Below are 18509 nucleotides of genomic sequence, written 5' to 3' on the forward strand. Positions count from 1 at the left end.
ATGACATGCCTTAAACACAGATTTCACAGTCCTGTGAGCAGGCCCCACTCGGACAGTCATTGCTCTGTAAATTCCAGTGACCTGTCCAGATAACAAGCTTTGTTTGTCAACCAGAATCATAGTAACACATATACTACCCTCATAAAATTACTGCACTTACCTCAATTCTATCACCAGGCTTTCCATTATCAACTAGCTTATCATGCAGTAACAGGCTAACTGTGTGAGGTGTTCCTCCTTCTGGAATCTCATCAGGCGTTTCCTGAAGCCTCACAATCTGCTTATCGGCAAACCTGATTCACAAATGATGAAGGTAAGTAACAGGATTATAAAAAGAATCAGACAAAATGACAAATTATATGGCTAGAACTTACCTGCATCTGTTGTGCACTAGTGTCATGGAGTTCTTGGCCATGCACTCTTGTTTCAAGCAAGTTGGAGGCTCGCTTATTTTGCCTAACAATCAAACAAACATTAGGAGACACTATGCAGATACATACAGAAAACGATAAGTCCAAGTGATTTAAATTACCTCTATCAACGATGATGGGGTCAGAGAAGTATCCACAAACAAGGCACCTAAACACAGCTTCCCTGATTTCAGGAATGATAGAGCTACTCCGAATAATCATACCTTTCAAAGAGATCATCTTCTCGATATCTAACAAACCAAAACCACACATCCAAACATAAGCTAAGCTAGCCACTACAGGAAACCAAGAAACAAAAAAATTGAACTATACTAACCAGATGGATTGAGATTTCTCATGGAAGTAGATGACCTGAGGTTAAAAATCCTCACTTGAACATGTTTCTCGAACAAAGGATTAATCGTGGAAACAATATCCATCAGCACAATATCGAAAATGGCGAGAACTTCCAAAGGATACCTAACCATCTTGTTGTACAAATCAGGATCATAATCAAACACATCAAAGGCATCAACATCAATCCACTCTCCTTCAATTTCAATCACTTTGCGTATGGAAGCCATATACTTCCCTTCTCTAAACAAATCATCACTGTTCTCTCTAGCTTCTCTAAAATGCTTAACGAACAATTCAATCGCAGATTTAACATCCTGCACACTGATGTTAGTACCCCAAACGAAAGTCGGAGTAGCATCGTCGGCGCCGTCGTCTTCACCGTCATCTGAAGAAGGCATAGGTTCGTCAGCATACGATGGTGTCCCTGGGTCTCCACCGCCGCCACCGCCACCTCCGCTGCCGCGAACTTTTCTTCCTTTAGATCTGGCGGCGGAAGGACGAGATGTCGGAGGAGTGGAATTGGATGAGGGGACACGTGGTGGAGGAGTAGCGAACTGCGTGGGTGTAGAGGACCTTCCTCGGTGGAGACGGCGGAGAGCGGCGGGGGAAGAGTAAGTGTTTCCGATAGGGCTTGAAGCATTTTCTCCGGGAGAAGAAGGACCTGAAGTAGTGAGATTCGTCAAAATCATAAAACAATTTCAGAATTAAAGAGAGATAGAGAGAGAGAGAGAGGAATAGAGCTAGTACCGTCGTTGGGGTTGCCGGGAGAAGAGTCGGAAGCCATGGCTGATCGGGAAATTGAGAGAGACGGAGTGAGAGGTTTCTTTCGGCGCTTCTTAGTGAGTAGAGATGAATTAGGCGGGACACTTCACTCGATTTTGGCGCCATTATTACATGGGCTTTTAATGGGCCTCTAATTTATTGTGTCTAGAAGGCCTATTGATCCCCGAATCTTTTAACCGGGAATTATTTTTTTTCTGAGACAAAGTAGTGTTGTTAGTTGAGTAAGAGATTCCCAAATCTTCATGGACTAAAAAGAGTGTTTAGTGAGAGATTCAATCCACAAATGAACTAAAGAGTGTTGGTTGAAGAAACTGTTCATGGACTAAAGAGTGTTAGTTGATGTTAACTGTTCTTCATTGATTCTTCTACAAAAGAAAGAGGTGATACAATTCATGTAGCACAACCTAAAGATCGATTTTTACAAGATTGCAGAAACTGAACTATCCAAGAACAAATCAATGAGTAAAGATCCAACGCTACCAATTACACAAAAAAAAACATGAGAAATCTAAACCGTTTCATTGATGAAATTTTTTCAAGAAATCGAACCGATCAGTCAGCATCTGAAATTGATGCCAAACCCATGCTTGCCACGAACACACCCAGGTTTCAACTGTGAATACGACGAACATCTCTTCCCCAATTTCCGCATCCTCTGTCTTTTAAGCTTCTTGCTCACGCTCCTTGGAACAAGCTCATCATCAAGATCATCATAGTCATCTTCATCATCAAGATCATTATAGTCATCTTCATCATCAGTATCACCATCGTGATTGATACAATCTCCGATAGAGTAACGCGAACCTTCACCAAAAGACACCATCCGCTGGCGACAAAACGAATCATCAAGAATGCGAACAACAACACCATCATCGTCTTCTTCAGTTACGTGACCATCGACGGGAACTAAAGCATCCGCCACGACATCATCAGTGTCAGTCTCCGACGTGAGCGTGCGAGGAGGCGGAATCACAGAGCGCAAAACGTCCGAGGAGATGATGTCATCGGAGAAACTCTCGACGGCGGAGGGATTGAGGAACTTCGGGAGATCGAGGACGAGATCTTCTTTTTCCTGATTCGCCATTTTCAGCCTCTTTGTGAATTGATATTCGCCGGAGAAAGTTTGTTACAGACTCTGTTTGTTTCAATTTCAACTTATTTTTTTTTTATTTATTTTTTTTTTTGACTCTTGAGGAAGAAGAGGAAGATATATATAGCCGTTCCGAATCCTCTTACTATACATGCGTGCTGTTTGTAACATAATAAGAAACGTCATGAAGTTCTCTTGTATAAACTCATAACGATATGTAGTTTAATGAAAGTCTCTCTTGCGGTCTTGCCGTCTGTATCCTCTTACTGACCATGCGAGCTGTTTATAACCAAAGAAAACGTCATACAGTTCTCTTGTAGAAACTCTTAACGAGATGTAGTTTTTAAAAAATCTCTCTTGCGGTCTTGCCGTCTGTATCCTCCTCCTACTGACCGACCATATGTTTGTTTGCATAACACTCTCTTGAAACTCATAATTACGCTTTGACAAGAGGAAGCATTAGACAATTTTCATTACGAAATTTACAATGTTGCTAATCATTTGTTTGCGTTGTGCCTGAGGACTCTTGCAAGTGTTGTTCTTTGGCTCAGAAATCTTCAACCAGTTTTACTTTCTTTTTACCCTCTAAATCTTTGATTGTTTATACAATTTGGAGAATTGAATTTATGGGTTTACCCATGGAAACTAACAAAAACACTTCCGACAACTACTTTTCACACTTTCTGTAGCATTGTGTTACACTAACATAAGCATATATCATATTAGACAGACGTTAGAAAACTAAATGATGCAAATGGAAGAAATCAATAATCCTTGGATTGACATAATTCTCGGTGCAAATTTCATAGCCTGTCCTAGTAAGGATGATGGCAAACTCGATCACAGAAACAATAACATTCTCTGATCGCCAGAAACAATAATAAGGCATATTGGTGGGTTTCAAGTAAAAAAAATGACAAGTTCCCAATGTGTTGACTGTAAGCACAGGGCACTGTTGACTGTTGAGTATTGGGATCGTCCTAAATCATGATACGAAGAACGGCAAGTCCCACTGCTGATATCGACACAAGTGTACCTATGCAATATTTGATGACCTCGTACTTTGAAGCTTCTAACTGAGCTCTCAACGCATGAATCTCCTGCAAAAGCAAAACATGTTATGTCTTCTCATCTTCGTAAGTTTCAGCGTATAGTGAAAAGTTCATGAGTAAAGGAAACTATTGCTATATACCCTGTCAAGCTTGTTTGTGAGGTTTGTTGTTTCGGTATTCTGATTAGCTAGCTCGTCACGTATTCGACTGCCAGTAACAAAACAGCCAAAACCAGATTACCAAATACTCTAGAGTCGAGCCTTAAAAATCACATCATATGCCTCCATTTGCAGATAGCTACGTTTGGTAAATGTTCATAGAAAGAGAGTACAATGCAAAATTTAGAGCTTTCTTACCCTCTTTCAAGATTCAAATCCAAGCGTTGTCCAGCTGTGACCTTATCAATTTCGTACCTGTTTCAAGTGAGAGGTCTTTACGTCTTGGTTTCAGATTGGTTAAAAGCATATTACAAGGGGAACTATGGTCACAAACCTTAGCTCACTTCGCATCTTCTCTATATCGCCTCTCAATTTTTCTGTCTCACGTTGCAATACGGAGCTCACTTCGCATCTTCTCTATATCGCCTCTCAATTTTTCTGTCTCACGTTGCAATACGGTAAAATGATGCTCCTTTACAAAGAATGGAGAAGAGTTGGAATCATAAATCCTTTTTACTTTGTGGTACAGGGAAGCACAGACAATGCTATTGTGCATAAAATGTTTACAGTAGATGTTGGTGCTACATAGTTTAACACAACATGACATGAAAAAGTACAGTATAATGGGATGCAATCAAACACATTTTTACTGAGTATTCTCGCTACACATGCCTAAGACTCCAACTCATAAACGGCTGCAACAAAAAGAGTTCGAAAGAAACACTACACAGACCTTCTTCCTACATAAAACTAAATTACTCAGAGAAAAAAACACAGCTTTTCTATGTGTTATCGTCCTGAACTCCTCCACAATATAACCCAAGAAGAACCTTAAATTTTCTACTTTCTAAGTAACAAAACCTCTCAAACTAATCCATATCCATAACGGGCATAAAGAGAGCATAACAAAGATGCAGAAGATGAATAACTTTAAATGCAAATACCACACTCCAGGATATGTATGTACTAATGAGCAGCCCAGGGTAAAAATCCTAAACAACAATGTAACTAAGACCATTGTATATGAGATTAGTAAACGCAGCACAACTCAAGAAGGTTTTTTTTTTTTTACAGAACATAAACTTTTGCACATAAACCCACAAAACAGCGACGAGGTTTTCAAGGTTCTGAACCACTAGTAATCAAAAACAAACACACTAATGGATGTAAGATCAAACTATTACAGCTGTCGACGTTACCTGAGAACTTTTTACTTCAGATTTAAATTTTGACAGATTTGAATCTTGAATCATTTCAATCTGCAAACACGCAAGTCACAAGTAAGAAAAAGTGAGTTTTACATTAACTCATACAGTAGGCTACCACAAATTAAAAGAACAGTAATTGAAACTATATCACCTTCTGCATTTCTGCTTTTGACACGAAGGACTCAGAGACATTTTCCAAACTATCATTCAAAACCTCAGTGATAGCAGAAGTTATCGCCTCAGCTTGCTTTGATGGAACACCTTGAGCTTCAAGACTCCTCACCTTTCACCACCAAGAAAAATGAAAACATCAAAATAGACCCAAGGAAACTAACTATAATTATTCAATTCATTGCTCTCTCCTGGAGCAACTTAACACACTAGAGATTCCAAAACGCTTATTACTAGTACAAATTCATGTAAAGTTCTAGATCTAGGCTACATAGAGAGAATGAAAACAGATGAAAAATCACCAGAGCCAATGTATCAACGAGAAAGGCACGTCTCCCGTTAGCTTTCGTGAGTTCGGAAAATGAACGGTACGGGAACGGACGACGATCAATCAATCCGAGGGAGGAGCCGAGACCTCGAGGTTTAGCGAGAGAAATCGCGGATTGAGCTCCCAATAGAGCCAAACGCTTGGACAATGTCATCGATCAGAAAAATTGAATAACCGGAGAACTCAGAAAACAACGGGCTCAAATACACCTAATCGCGTTACAGATTTGGGACGGAGGAGACGGTGGTTTGGTAATCGGAGAATCGAGAGAGATAGGATTTGAGGACGACTAAAGGGTTCTTCTTCTACTTCTCTGGGTTTGATAGATTGATTTCTTTCTCTTCTCAATGGTTTTGGTATTTAATGACATATTTACCCTTGATCAGTTTCTTTAGAGTCTTTAGACATACCAAATCACAAGTTCACAAACCCACCCCATTTACGTGCGGGCAAAGTTCTTTTTTTTTTTTTCCCTTCTAATTGGTAATAGCGATATTGTAACACGTCATCATATCATGTCACGTAAGCAAGCCTTGACAAGCTTGACATGCCACGTCAGTAGTCTGAATATGACACGTCAGTAGTCTGAATATGACACGTCAGCAATTGAACTCTGTTTCCGACCCAATGACATTTTTCCCTAATACTACTACTGAATAGCGAGCGATACTTCTTCACAAGCTCATGATTTTGTTGTTTCTCCATCTTTTTCTGCTTTTAAAACCATCTACCAAATCTTTTGTAATTACTTTTCTTTTTGTTGATTAATAAATTTACCATTTCAAGGAAACAAAAAAAAAGTAAACAAATTGAAGAGACAATTCTAAAGGAATAATTACAAGAGATTGAATAAATATGCAAGTCAAACGTCCTCATTGTTCATATGGTGACTGTCACTCAAGCTCTCGTTATGCATGAGATCTAAACGATCCACCGTGAAACATTTGGTTATCGCATGACCAATTACTACGTACGTACCATCCATTCCCTCTCTTACTTTGTTGAGTAAGTGAGTAACCAATGCCATAAACGAATCGAATTAATTGTTTATTTTTTATGGCATCGATTACTCAACGAATATATAAAGTATATATACCAGTGTTCAAAGCGCTACGTGTTAACTAGACGGTGATACAACGCCTAACGCCTAATCGGAATTTAGACGGTTTTAGGCGGTTTAGACGTTTACACTATAAACTATTATATACATGATATTATATATGTATATATATATATATATAATTATACAAAATATGTATAAGAATAATAAAAATATTAAATCAAAAACAAAAATTAAATAAAAAATTATTTCAATTCATTTTAAATAATATTTTAAACATTTATAATTATGTTTATAGAAATAAACCTTATAAATTTTATATTTATGCAATTAAAATTTAAAAAATACACTAAAATGATGATACTACAATTTTATGCGGTCAAAACGGTTTTCTAGGCGGTGCTATACGGAGTAGAAGCGGGCGCCAAGAATTATACTGATGATGCTTCAAATGTTCTTTAACCTGGTTTAAGCTTAAGAAAAAGCTGAAACAAAAACCAAATGTATTGACATATAAGCACTATTTTAAGCAAAAACCAAATGTAATAATCACATATAAGCACTATTTTAAGCAAAAACCAAACTATTGACAAATATATATATGATTTGTATCTTTAGTGAACTCGGAAATTTGGCAGTACAAGACTGGATGACGATAAGAGGAGCTAAGACCTCGAGGTCTAGCGACCGAAAGCGCGGACTGAGCAAAGCCAGACGCCTAGACATGCTCATCGGAGATCTCAATAACAACAACCTAGAAAACCCTTTTAAAAAAAAAAAACACCCAGAATAAAAAAAGCAAGCGAATGAGAGAGAGAGAGAGTCGAGAGGGATGGGACAAGTGGATTTAATTTTGGGAATTTTATTAATTTTACCACATTTGCTTTAAAACTTTCCATTTCTACCACAAAATAAAACATCTTTTTCGATCTACCACATGGGGGTAGATAAATTGACTAAACTGCCCTGCATATAATGTGTGAATAAACAAAATGAATTAATATTAATATAAGAATTTTTTTTCTTCAAGATATTTGGGAGTTCACCTAAAGTTGTCAGACCAATTAAAGAATTTTTTCCTTCCCATTGATATTTTTCTCCCTTTTATCTCGAAAATAGAGAGAAACCATCTCTCTCTTCCCTTGTAACCATCGATCTTTCACCTTCTGCAATCTCTATCTCTCTCTTGCTAACATCACTTTATCCTCAATATCTCTCACTTTCATTATCGCTCCTCTTTCCGTCCCACTGCCGACGACAACATATAATGGACAACCGTTCTAATAGCAAAATTCTTAACCAAGTTCAGTTGTCCACCACGTCTGTCTAATCCCCTTTACCCCCTCCGTAGATGACCAACACAGTGGTCTAGTTCCAGAGACCCTCCCCGAGCTTGTGTATGTTTTTTGTCTTAACTTTTCTAAGATTTAAGGTTTATGTTATTGATGGACCATTGGATAGTCGATGGACCATTTGGTTGTGATGGACCATCTATTAGAAGTAGACATGTTAATGACATATGTTTAATTTTGTCTACTACATTCTGTGTATTCAGAGATCCAAAACCTAACAGGTAGCCACAAGTCAGAGAGTAGAAGAAGACAAGATTGAAGTCTCTCCAACTGGGTATGTGTTCATAGACCAATGAGTTCTGATTATATGTTTCATCTTCAAATAAGTCATGAATCTTGTGATCGATGGACCATTTGGTAGTGATGGACAACAGTTAGAAGTAGACATGTTTATCTGATGGACTTTTTAGGCTGATGGACCAGTCGCTAACCGATAGACCATTATAAGCTATGGAATATTTATTTGCCATGGACTATCTGTTAGCGATAGACCATTTTGTTAGAAATAGACATCTTGCTATAAGAATGACCAATATAAATAAGTGCTCTTCAGTTTTGTCTATTCAATTTTGTCTATTATCATAGTTTTGAAGCCCCAAGGAAGCCACAAGTCAGAGACTAGAGAAAGAAGAAATTGAAGACTCTCCAACCGAGTATATGCTCATGGACCAGATGTGTTATGATTATTTGTTTCTTCTTCCAGTTAATCATTCATCTTGGTAACGATAGACCATTGTTTACTGTTCACAACCCAAAAAAAAAACTTGACGACTGAGTTATAGTATTTACGGGAAAACGAAAGGTCTCGTCGATTCATATGACGGCTGAGTTATCACAAGAAATAATCTAAAAGCAAACAATTGATTTATATTATTTGACGGCTGACTTATAGTATTTATGAGAAAACGAAAGGTCTCGTCGATTCATATGACGGCTGAGTTATCACAAGAAATAATCTAAAAGCAAACAATTGATTTATATTATTTGACGGCTGACTTATAGTATTTATGAGAAAACGAAAGGTCTCGTCGATTCATATGACGGCTGAGTTATAATGCTTTGTGGCTGAGTCGTCACAATAAATAATCTGAAAGCGGAAAACAAAAGGTCTCGTCGATTAATATGACGGCTGAGTTATAATGCTTGACGCCTGAGTTATTACACAAAATAAAACAAATGTATTACAACAATACCACATCGGACAAGTTTTCGCATTGTGCCCAACTTGTTTACATCGAGAACAAGCTTTTAGCTCATGGCTTAACTTGTTCAATCCATAGTCATCAAGAACAAGCTTGACAAGCTTGTCGTGTGTTGTTTCTGCATCTATCTGCACAACTCTACACCCAATTACCGGAAACAACAATTACCGGAACTGAATCCATGAAAGAAAATGAAGAAGAATGAGAAAAATTAATAAGAATGAGTGTAATTAAGAAGTGAAGAACAAGGAGAAAAAGAAGGGGATAACAAGGTGAAAAACACTTCCTAACCAGTTAAAGAACAATAGTCGAAGGAACGACGTTTCGTATTTTCAGAGAAGATGATGACATGGAATGCTGACATGGATGATGCGTCCGAAGTGGCAAGTCAGCCAACAAACGAACATGTAAATCAGCCTAATTAAATCAGCCATCAAACAAAATTATAACTCAGCCGCAATATAAATAATATTACAGTAATTAAAAAGCAAAAAGATGGCTGCAAAATTCAGGCGCTTAATGTCATAACTCAACTGAAAATTTGTAACTCAAGCGTATTGTTAAATAAGTCAGCCGTAAATGAATTATATTCTAGTAACTAATTTTTCTCTACTAAGTCAGCCGTAAAATGGCCGAGTTTTACGATAAGTCAGCTCATGGCGGCTGAGTTATAAAACTTAATCATAACTCAGCCATAACCACATCTCATAAGTCAGCCGTTGTTCATAACTCAGCCAGATTCAAAATGATAATTCAACCGTGTCGTAGTGTTAACTCAGCCAAAATTTTTACAACTCAACCATCAGATTATAACTCAGCCGTAAGGGAGGCTGAGTTATGGTATAACTCAACTAGATTTCATTAAGTCAGCCGTAACACTTGGCTGAGTTATGCTCTAAGTCAGCCGTTCACTCTTACTCAAATTTTTTTTTCCATAAATTAGCCGCAACATACCATACCTCAGCCGTCATTACCTCAGTAACGCGTTACTGATGAGTTATTTAATACACGTTAGCGATTTTTGACGTAGCGTCTGACGTGGCAATGGTATCTTTGTAATTAAGTTTTTTCCTGTAACATAAAACACGAGCACGCTGGGTATTTTGAAAATACCTGAAATATCCTAGTAATAAAAAAAAAATTTGTATGGTTCTAGTAATACTTCATCCATTTCATAATATATGATGTTTTAGAGATTTTTGCTTGTTTCATAACATAAGACTAGATTAGGACCTACGGTACACTGCGAAGCAAGTTATTTGTAATTAAACATTTAAATTATAAGTTGTTTTTGTTTGTTAAATATGTTATAGTTGTATAATAATTGTTAATTTTATAGTTTAAACCATATAATACCGCAATATAATTTATTTTTTACATAATACTAGATTCAGACCCGCACTTACGTACGGGATTGTTTCTATATATATTTTTTTTTAATTTTCTTTTTGAAACTATTTTTATTTGTTGGTGTAAATTTAATTGTTTTTAATCTTTTAGAGGGAATTGAAGGAAAATTTGATAGTAATTTGGTTGAAGACTATAAATCCTTTACCTTGCTTGGAGGATCGCTTTCTTTCTTCGGAACCATGGTTGCAGTCTTATCGCACTTCAGACAGGTGAAGTAATACCAGCCGAAATCTATATCTATGTTAAAGATAGTTCCCTCGATCAGAAACATCCCCTCCTATTCTTAAAATTAATAATAAGTTATATAATCTATTATGATATTAACATATTTATAGGGCAAATAGTTTACCTCAGTAGAAACCAATAGCTCTGAAATGGTTTTCCTCTCAAGTCGATCAAAATAGTCGACTTTCTTATCAGCAGCTTTCGCTTCAACAGCCCTTGGTTGTATGACGGAGATTGATATTCCGTCATTTGACAACCTAAAGTAATGGTATGGTTCAATATGTTTAGACATTTTTACGTAATGTTTTTCTACAATAGGCACTAATGTAAAAAACTAATTTACATAACTTACCTCGTGACAAAATCGAGGACACCAGGATAGTCGGAATTAACCATTAACAAAGACATATCATAGGCAATTGCTATGGATCTTTCACCTGCAGAATTAATAGTCAATTAATTAATTTCTATTTTAATCTATACTATTAATGTGGAAAGATATAACTCTCAAATTTTATTACCATTGAACATATTGATCTTCGCCAGTCGTAGCAAGCACGTAACCATATTGTTGGCTGCGTTCTCACAAGCAGCCCACATGACTATCAGCATATCTCCCCCATAAGGTACAGGACAAACGGTTATCACTGAGGAATGAAAACATAAGCTTCTAATATACTTTTTGTGTTACCAAAAACACTTATATATTATGATTGAAATTTTGATTTACCTTGTGTCCTGGAGATCAACATTCAATCTCTTATAAATCTTTCCATTGCTTTCACTTGTTTTGATTGTACCAATGTTCACAACTTGACCAAGAACATGGGGATAAAAAGCTTAAAGCATATAGTGGAATACTTAGATAACATTATGAATAAATTGATTTTAAGCTAACATACCAATTAAGATGTTCTCACTGATACCATCATCAGCTGTAATGGTTTCAAAGCTCTGCAGATCCAAATACCAATCATTTGAGAGTGAAGGAGATCGAGTAATGATTGTTGTGTTAGTGAGGGACATCTTGAAAACATGGTTTGTTGCCCTAAACTTTCCCATCGATTTATTCAACTGGAAATTCTCCATAAATCTCCACTCCCCATCCACAATCATTTTGTGGAACTTGTTAACTTGATATTTTTTTATAGTCGCATGGATGAGAGTTCCCTACAATCACATAGTAACTTGGTTAATCAGACTAATCATCAATGTGTGAAACAATTATAAATATATAGATAAAGGATTAATATATATGAATATAAGCTTACCTGCTAAGATCATTTCTAAGGTTTCTCCGGTGAAATTAGTACACTGCCTCCACGAATGAATAATCCGCACTTGAATCTTCCAAGTCGTCTTGAAAGGCTTAATGTTGGTGAGGCTCCTGATTCCATTATTTGCAGCCATTTTTGTTTAAGGCCCGAATGTATATGGAGTATATTGTTGTATGCTATACTGATAATCGCATAGCCATCTATTTATAGTTCGAGACCCATTTATTTAGAATAGACCTAGAGTAATACATTATCAAACAGAAATATGGTAATAGATGGCGAATTGTTAGTTAAACACAGTTATTCTCGGCACTGATTGTAGATTAAACGCATATGTTTAGGTGTTCTAGCAATTGTCATACCATTATTATTGTTAAAATCCTTAGAATAAGGAAATAATCACAATTAACTTTCCAATTACTCATTTTAAGATACTTGGAATTTTTTAAATTTTGTATAACTGCTGTAATTTTCTGTAAATGCTTGAGTGCTTAATGTCCCCGTTTAATTACGTACTTGCATTTCAATCGTAGATTATGGAATTCTTTCATGATTAATTTATTTTTTTGTATCAATTACATATCATGATACGATTTCCTATATATGTTTTAATTTGCGTGAGCATGATTATGGGGACATTGATCGTATAATTAATTTTTGTTAATTGTAGTATGTTTGTTTTTGGAAAATTACATATTTGGTCCAACTTACGGGCAATTAAATTACATGTTTGGTAACTGGGAAAGCTTTCCTCAATCCATACAGACAAAACATGATCCGAACATATAAAAACCGGGTTGCATTAAGATCCACATTGTTTGGCAATAAAATTACTTGCCTATCCTTTTCTTTTTATATGGTTTGTTATATTATGAAGGGTATTTCATGTCCTACTTTTTCCCTTCTTTTTCTACTTAACAAATAGTGCTTCCCTTTTAATAGTATAGATTGATTTAATCAACTTAATTAGATAAGTCTATTTCTCTAATATAGATAGTGTTAACAAAATAATGAAATGATGTTTTAGCCGTGTAACACCAAACTAATGATATTTTAAAAATTATATAAATATCGACTAAACCCGTCCCGCCATATAACCCCGTCCCGAGATATATTAACTCGCACTATATCATTTTAATTTTTAATATTTATTATTTATTATTATAAATATTAGATTGAGTTAGTATGATATTTATTAAGATTGTAACCATTAATATTTTATAAGGTTGGCGCTTCTTATAAAGTTTAAATATTTTTAAAATTTAAATATTTATAATACTTAGAATTCTTAAAAAAGTTTGAATATTTCTCATATTTGAAATTTCAGAAATATAAGTTTCAATCAAAGATATCTTTAAAACAAAAGGAAAAGAAATAAAATTGCTAAAAAAAAAAGAAAGCAAAAAGAATTCAACAAAAACCAGTTTGTTTTTTCTTCCAAATTGTACAAATCATATAAATTATAAAAAAATAGAAAGCAAATAATAAATGAGTTACAAATTATATAAATTTAATTCATATATTGATATTTTGAAAATATGAGAGGTTTTAACTGTAAATCTTATAAAAAAAACAAATGATAACTATGATAATTATAAGAAGATTTTTTAAAAAATTGAGATGAAATGTTAAAACAAAGCGATTTTGCTTTGGTAAGATGTGAGATGAGATGAAAGGACTTTGATCTATTTATAGTGATATGTAGAGAAATGTGATAAATGTTAGCAGTTAATAGATTTCTTGGTTAGCAAGTTCAAACTTTGATGATAGGTAATATTCGTGTTCTTAGCTTTATAGTAGGTTTTGAAAACATTGATAATATTTTCCTTAATAATTTGTTGGGATATGGAATGATTAATTATGATCCGATATACCTCATTAAATTATTTAATTTGTTTCTATTTTGATTCCGAATTTAGGATTTTTAAAGTAAGTGAAATCAATGGTCTTCAATTCATTTTATATATTAATTCTGTTAGAATCATTTTACGATTTAAATCCTCAATTTCATTAACATTTTCTTTGAAAAAATATTAAATAAAAGTTTAATGCAATTGCATTTAATTCTATAAGTTTCCAAAAAGTATTTTTGAGCAAAAAATTGCTGCAAAAATACTAGTATATATGTTTTCAATTTTCTAGGTAACTTTTAAATTATTTATATATATATATATATATAATTTTTTTTATGCAGTCTTGTTTATAATTGGATAAATTTTTTTAAAATAGACATACCTTATTATGTATGCTTTTAGCTAAAATATCTTATATTTTGAAACGAAATGAGTACAGTATTACCTAAAATAAATAACATATGAGTAAATCTCGCCAAAAAAACTTAACAATAAATAGTATTATGTTTTCAAACAAAGTTAATCATTACTAGATGTTTTTTCTTTTCTTTAAAGCTCTCGGGTTCCAAGGAGTGTTCACTAGTGGGAAACCAAAGAGTCTCGTTAAAAATAAATTAAAATAAGTCTTGACATGTTTATTATTTTGTGTTTACTACACTCTTTACCCCTTTGAGATTGCAGTGTGAAGTCTGAGAGAGATTTAGAAGCTTTGATAATGGCGAACCAACATTTCTTCAAGCCTCTTCTTCCTGGCTTTCACAGCCACTTGGTAATCTTTCTCTCTCACTCTTTCCCTTCTTCTCTGTATCTGTCTTTCTGAGAAGCTCATTGAGAATAATGTGTCCGGTTATGAATTTGCATGTTATTTCAGACAATTCCTGTGGCTTTCTTCTTAAAGAATATAGAAGGAAGAAATGAGCAGAAGAAGACGGCAGAGTTAAGATCAGACGCATCCAAAATAACCTGGAAAGTGAAAGTAGATGGCCAGAGACTCTCAAACGGTTGGAAGGAGTTTGCTCTCGCACATGATCTTCGAATCGGCGACATCCTTGTTTTCAAACAAGAGAGAGACATGTGTTTTCACGTGACAGTGTTGGGACCTAGTTGTTGTCAGATTCAATATGTGTCTTCTTTACACAACCAGAACAATCTCGGTGAGTTGTGTTCATTTGCCTCTCTAACTGATATATTGAAGAGATGTGCTCATATACTGGAATATGAATCCGTAATTATTATATGAAAAGATAGAGAGTCTCTTGTTTAGTCTAATACTAGTTGGATGTAGTCTCTTCTTTTTCAGGGAAGATTCAAAGGAAAAAGGAAAAATCAGAGTCTTCACTAGATCTATCTTGTTTTGTGGCTAATGTCACGCCTTCAAATCTACGCTATGACTCACTGGTATATTTTGTGGCTAACTCTTTAATTTTTTTAACACCAAAAGAAACTATTATAATAGGTTTGTATCTTGTTTTAGGGTCTGAATTAGATCAAACTCATCTTTGTATTTTGTAATGAAATTATCAGACTCTTCCAATGAGTTTTGTGAGAGCAAATGGTCTAGACACAAGATGTGGAGAGAAAATTCTGATGAGGGAAAAGGGCAGATCATGGACTGTAAGTTTGAAACGGAAGAAATCATGCGGAACTACTTACATCAGAGGAGGATGGAGAAGTTTTTGTCAAGCTAATGGACTCAGAGCTGGAGATTTCTTAACTTTCAAACTGATCCAAAGAGGTGGAACTCTTGGTTTACGTATATCCCCTGGAGAGATAGAAGAAGAAGAAGATTGCTTATCAGAAGGTAATGTAGTGAAGAGTAGATCGATATGGAAAGCTTCTTCTTCAGAATCTCAAAACCGTTTTGTGACAGTAACCCTTACGCCTTACAACATCAGAGAATCTAAACTGGTTAGTCTCATCACCAAACCATTAAGTTTCTTTATCAATTCTTCATCCTTATCTTCCCCTCGTTTGTATCTCTCTCTCTCAGACGCTTCCAATACCTTTCACAAAGGTGAATGGATTACAAAAGGCAAAGAAGATGAGTTTCTTGGATAAACACGGCGTGAAGTGGTCTACCAATATGGGTTTTGAGGTGGAACGTAAAAGAATGAGATTGACAGGAGGTTGGAAAGAGGTTTGCAATGCTAGCGGTGTGAAGATTGGAGAATCAATCATCCTGGAGCTGGTTTGGGGAGCAGACAGAAGCTCTGTTCTTAAGTTTTGTTCCAAAGTGTAACCAGAGACCAACTGAAAATGTACCTGGAGTTGCCTAAATCAATGTTTTAACAAGTGACATTGTCCAATTCTAAAATGCTATTTTTGTGTGAAGAAGTCACTGTAAGTTGTTTTTGTTGTGACGATATATTTAGACATTCTGGTGGCTACTTGTAACTCTTTGGATGCATACTCTATTTAAGATAAGCTGTCATCAAGTTTAGTTGAAGCCCAATAAGAGTCCAAACTCTGAGAGGTTTGGTTTCGGTTAACTGCAGGACTATGGTTGAGCAACTAAAGAGCGCCCATGCCAGACTGGTCTCTTCTCAGTACTCCATGAAGAGCTCAAGTATCTGGAGAGGAAGAACTACAGTTTCGATGTTGTTCATGCTCGCTTTGCAGCTCATTGAGATTCTCATTTCCCTTTCCTACGTACTTGTTACGCCCAACCTATTCTCTTCCCTCGTTGAAAGCAAAGACTTGTGCACCCTCGAGAAGATCCCCGTGTTCCTCTTTTAGAGTCCAAACTCCTCATGCTGCTTCACATTTTGAGTATTTTCTGGGAGACATTGCCACATTGGCCATGATATCTCCCTTTTAGATCATCTCCATTGGTCATTTTTATTTTGTTGAGTGTCTAAATTTTTTGTATAATTAATTTTTAATGTTATTTAATGAATAGTATTTTAGAGTGTCTTTTAAAAGAAGTAAAAAATGAAACAGACATTTAAGACATTACATTGAGCTGGAGATTTCTCATTCTCAAAGTGATCAATGAGGACTCTGGTTCTACGTTGTTTTCCAAAGACCAGAAGGAAGCTTATGAAGTAGATTCTCTCTCTCTTTCCACAGAATCGGAATGCGATGAAGAGAGCAGCCAAGACGAGAGTATTTCGCAGGAATGCTCAGTAAGAAAGGAAAAGAAGGTAGATTGATATAGAAAGCTTCATCTTCACCATCCTAAAACCGATTCATGATAGTAACGGTTACACCTTACAACATAAGATTATGTAAACTGGTTAGTTTCATGACCAAGCCATTAGTTGTCTGTTTCACAGTTTTATTAATTCTGAGTCATCTTTGTTGCAGTATCTTCCGCTACCTTTCGCAAAAGTGAATACCTGAATGACATTAAAGAAGGCATGTAAGATGAGGATGTTGGATAATTATGGGCTGAAGTAATCTACGAATCTATGTTTGACGAGGAATGTAATAGAAAGAGATTGTTAGGAGGCTGGAAAGAGTTCTGCGACGCTAGTGGCGTTATGATAAGAGAGGCGACCACCCTGGAGCTGGTTTGGGAAGCAGCAGAAGCTCTGTTCTTAAGTTTTGCTCCCAAGTCCAAAGTGATGTTAGAGACCAAGTTGAAATTGTTTGTACATTATAAGAGCACTGGATCACGTTAGGGTAAAGGTTGGCAATTATTTCGAACCGAACGAACTGCGATATAGTGCACATGCTTTTGTAATAAGCTTCGCACCTCTCAAACCCAAGTTATCATCTTTGCATGGATTTGGTATTCCTTCTGAACTATCTCAAAGCTAATCAGAACCACACAGTTTATTCACAAATTATTTCTGAAAGTAATTATTCTTTTTTGAAAGTCTTAATAAAATCTATTTACAAATTTGTATTCAGCAGAAATTAATCTAAATATCTAATATAAATCTGAATTAAGTCAAGTTTCTCGTGGAAGCAAAATTCTATGTTTGAGACCGATAGTGCATTTTTTTTTGTGCAAAGATATTTATTGGTTTGTAATACTTCCTCTGTATCAGAATAGATGATGTTGTAGGATTTTATTTTGTATCAGAATAGATGATTTTCTATATACTTTTATCAATTAATACTAAGAAATTGCAAAGTTCAAGAATCATTAAATGAAAATTTAAGAGTTTGATGAAATATTATTGGTTAATAATTATAAAAATATATTATTAAAAATAAATAATACACTTATTGTTAAATAATAAATGTTTTTCTTGATTCATGTAAAAATCCTAAAACATCATCTATTATGATACAGAGGGAGTACAATATAACATTTATGGTTCTTTACAATTTAATAAGATGTCATTGCGTCAATGTGCAGTGCAAAAAACTATTTAATAAATTAGATATAATATTTTCTAGTTTAAAAATATAAGCAATATTGTATCTTAGTTTTAAAATATATATATATGTCATTGTTATACGATTTAGGGATGCAAATATTTAATCTTAATTTTTTAAATGTTAAGATTTCTGAAATAATAAATGAAATCCGTTAAATAATTTTGAAAATATTATTTTCTTATTTTATAAATCAATATAAGCTTTTGTTTTGTTAGTTATTAAATTAATTAAAATGCAATGG

The 18509-nt window shown here is 35.0% G+C and overlaps 4 protein-coding genes across 4 annotated transcripts in view; 1 reads left to right on the forward strand and 3 right to left on the reverse strand.

Moving 5' to 3' along the window:
• The window catches only part of LOC104748747 (DNA replication licensing factor MCM4-like), a 6009-nt gene extending 4418 nt beyond the window's left edge, over positions 1-1591 (reverse strand). The window contains exons 1-6 of the mRNA XM_010470343.2: positions 1515-1591; positions 748-1428; positions 533-661; positions 375-456; positions 161-293; positions 10-81 (exon numbers count right to left, since the gene is read on the reverse strand). Coding sequence (XP_010468645.1) covers positions 10-81; positions 161-293; positions 375-456; positions 533-661; positions 748-1428; positions 1515-1551 — 1134 coding nt within the window. The 5' untranslated portion in view covers positions 1552-1591. The remainder of the gene's footprint in view (positions 1-9; positions 82-160; positions 294-374; positions 457-532; positions 662-747; positions 1429-1514) is intronic.
• On the reverse strand, positions 2031-2634 carry LOC109129158 (pheromone-processing carboxypeptidase KEX1-like). The gene has a single exon (XM_019236812.1). It carries the CDS (start codon positions 2632-2634, stop codon positions 2107-2109), a length of 528 nt encoding a protein of 175 aa, XP_019092357.1. The 3' UTR covers positions 2031-2106.
• Positions 3387-5965, reverse strand: LOC104747439 (protein FMP32, mitochondrial-like). The gene is made up of 7 exons (XM_010469072.2): positions 5532-5965; positions 5210-5341; positions 5050-5109; positions 4237-4322; positions 4049-4105; positions 3833-3899; positions 3387-3740 (listed from the first exon to the last, which is right to left on the reverse strand). The coding sequence occupies exons 1-7, from the start codon at positions 5709-5711 to the stop codon at positions 3621-3623; spliced, it is 702 nt and encodes a 233-aa protein (XP_010467374.1). The 5' UTR covers positions 5712-5965; the 3' UTR covers positions 3387-3620.
• On the forward strand, positions 14614-16331 carry LOC104747440 (B3 domain-containing protein REM14-like). The gene is made up of 5 exons (XM_010469073.2): positions 14614-14705; positions 14808-15090; positions 15222-15334; positions 15461-15844; positions 15927-16331. Exons 1-5 carry the CDS (start codon positions 14652-14654, stop codon positions 16173-16175), a joined length of 1083 nt encoding a protein of 360 aa, XP_010467375.1. The 5' UTR covers positions 14614-14651; the 3' UTR covers positions 16176-16331.

Source organism: Camelina sativa, chromosome 15 (assembly GCF_000633955.1).
Source record: "Camelina sativa cultivar DH55 chromosome 15, Cs, whole genome shotgun sequence".
NCBI classification, from domain to species: domain Eukaryota; kingdom Viridiplantae; phylum Streptophyta; class Magnoliopsida; order Brassicales; family Brassicaceae; genus Camelina; species Camelina sativa.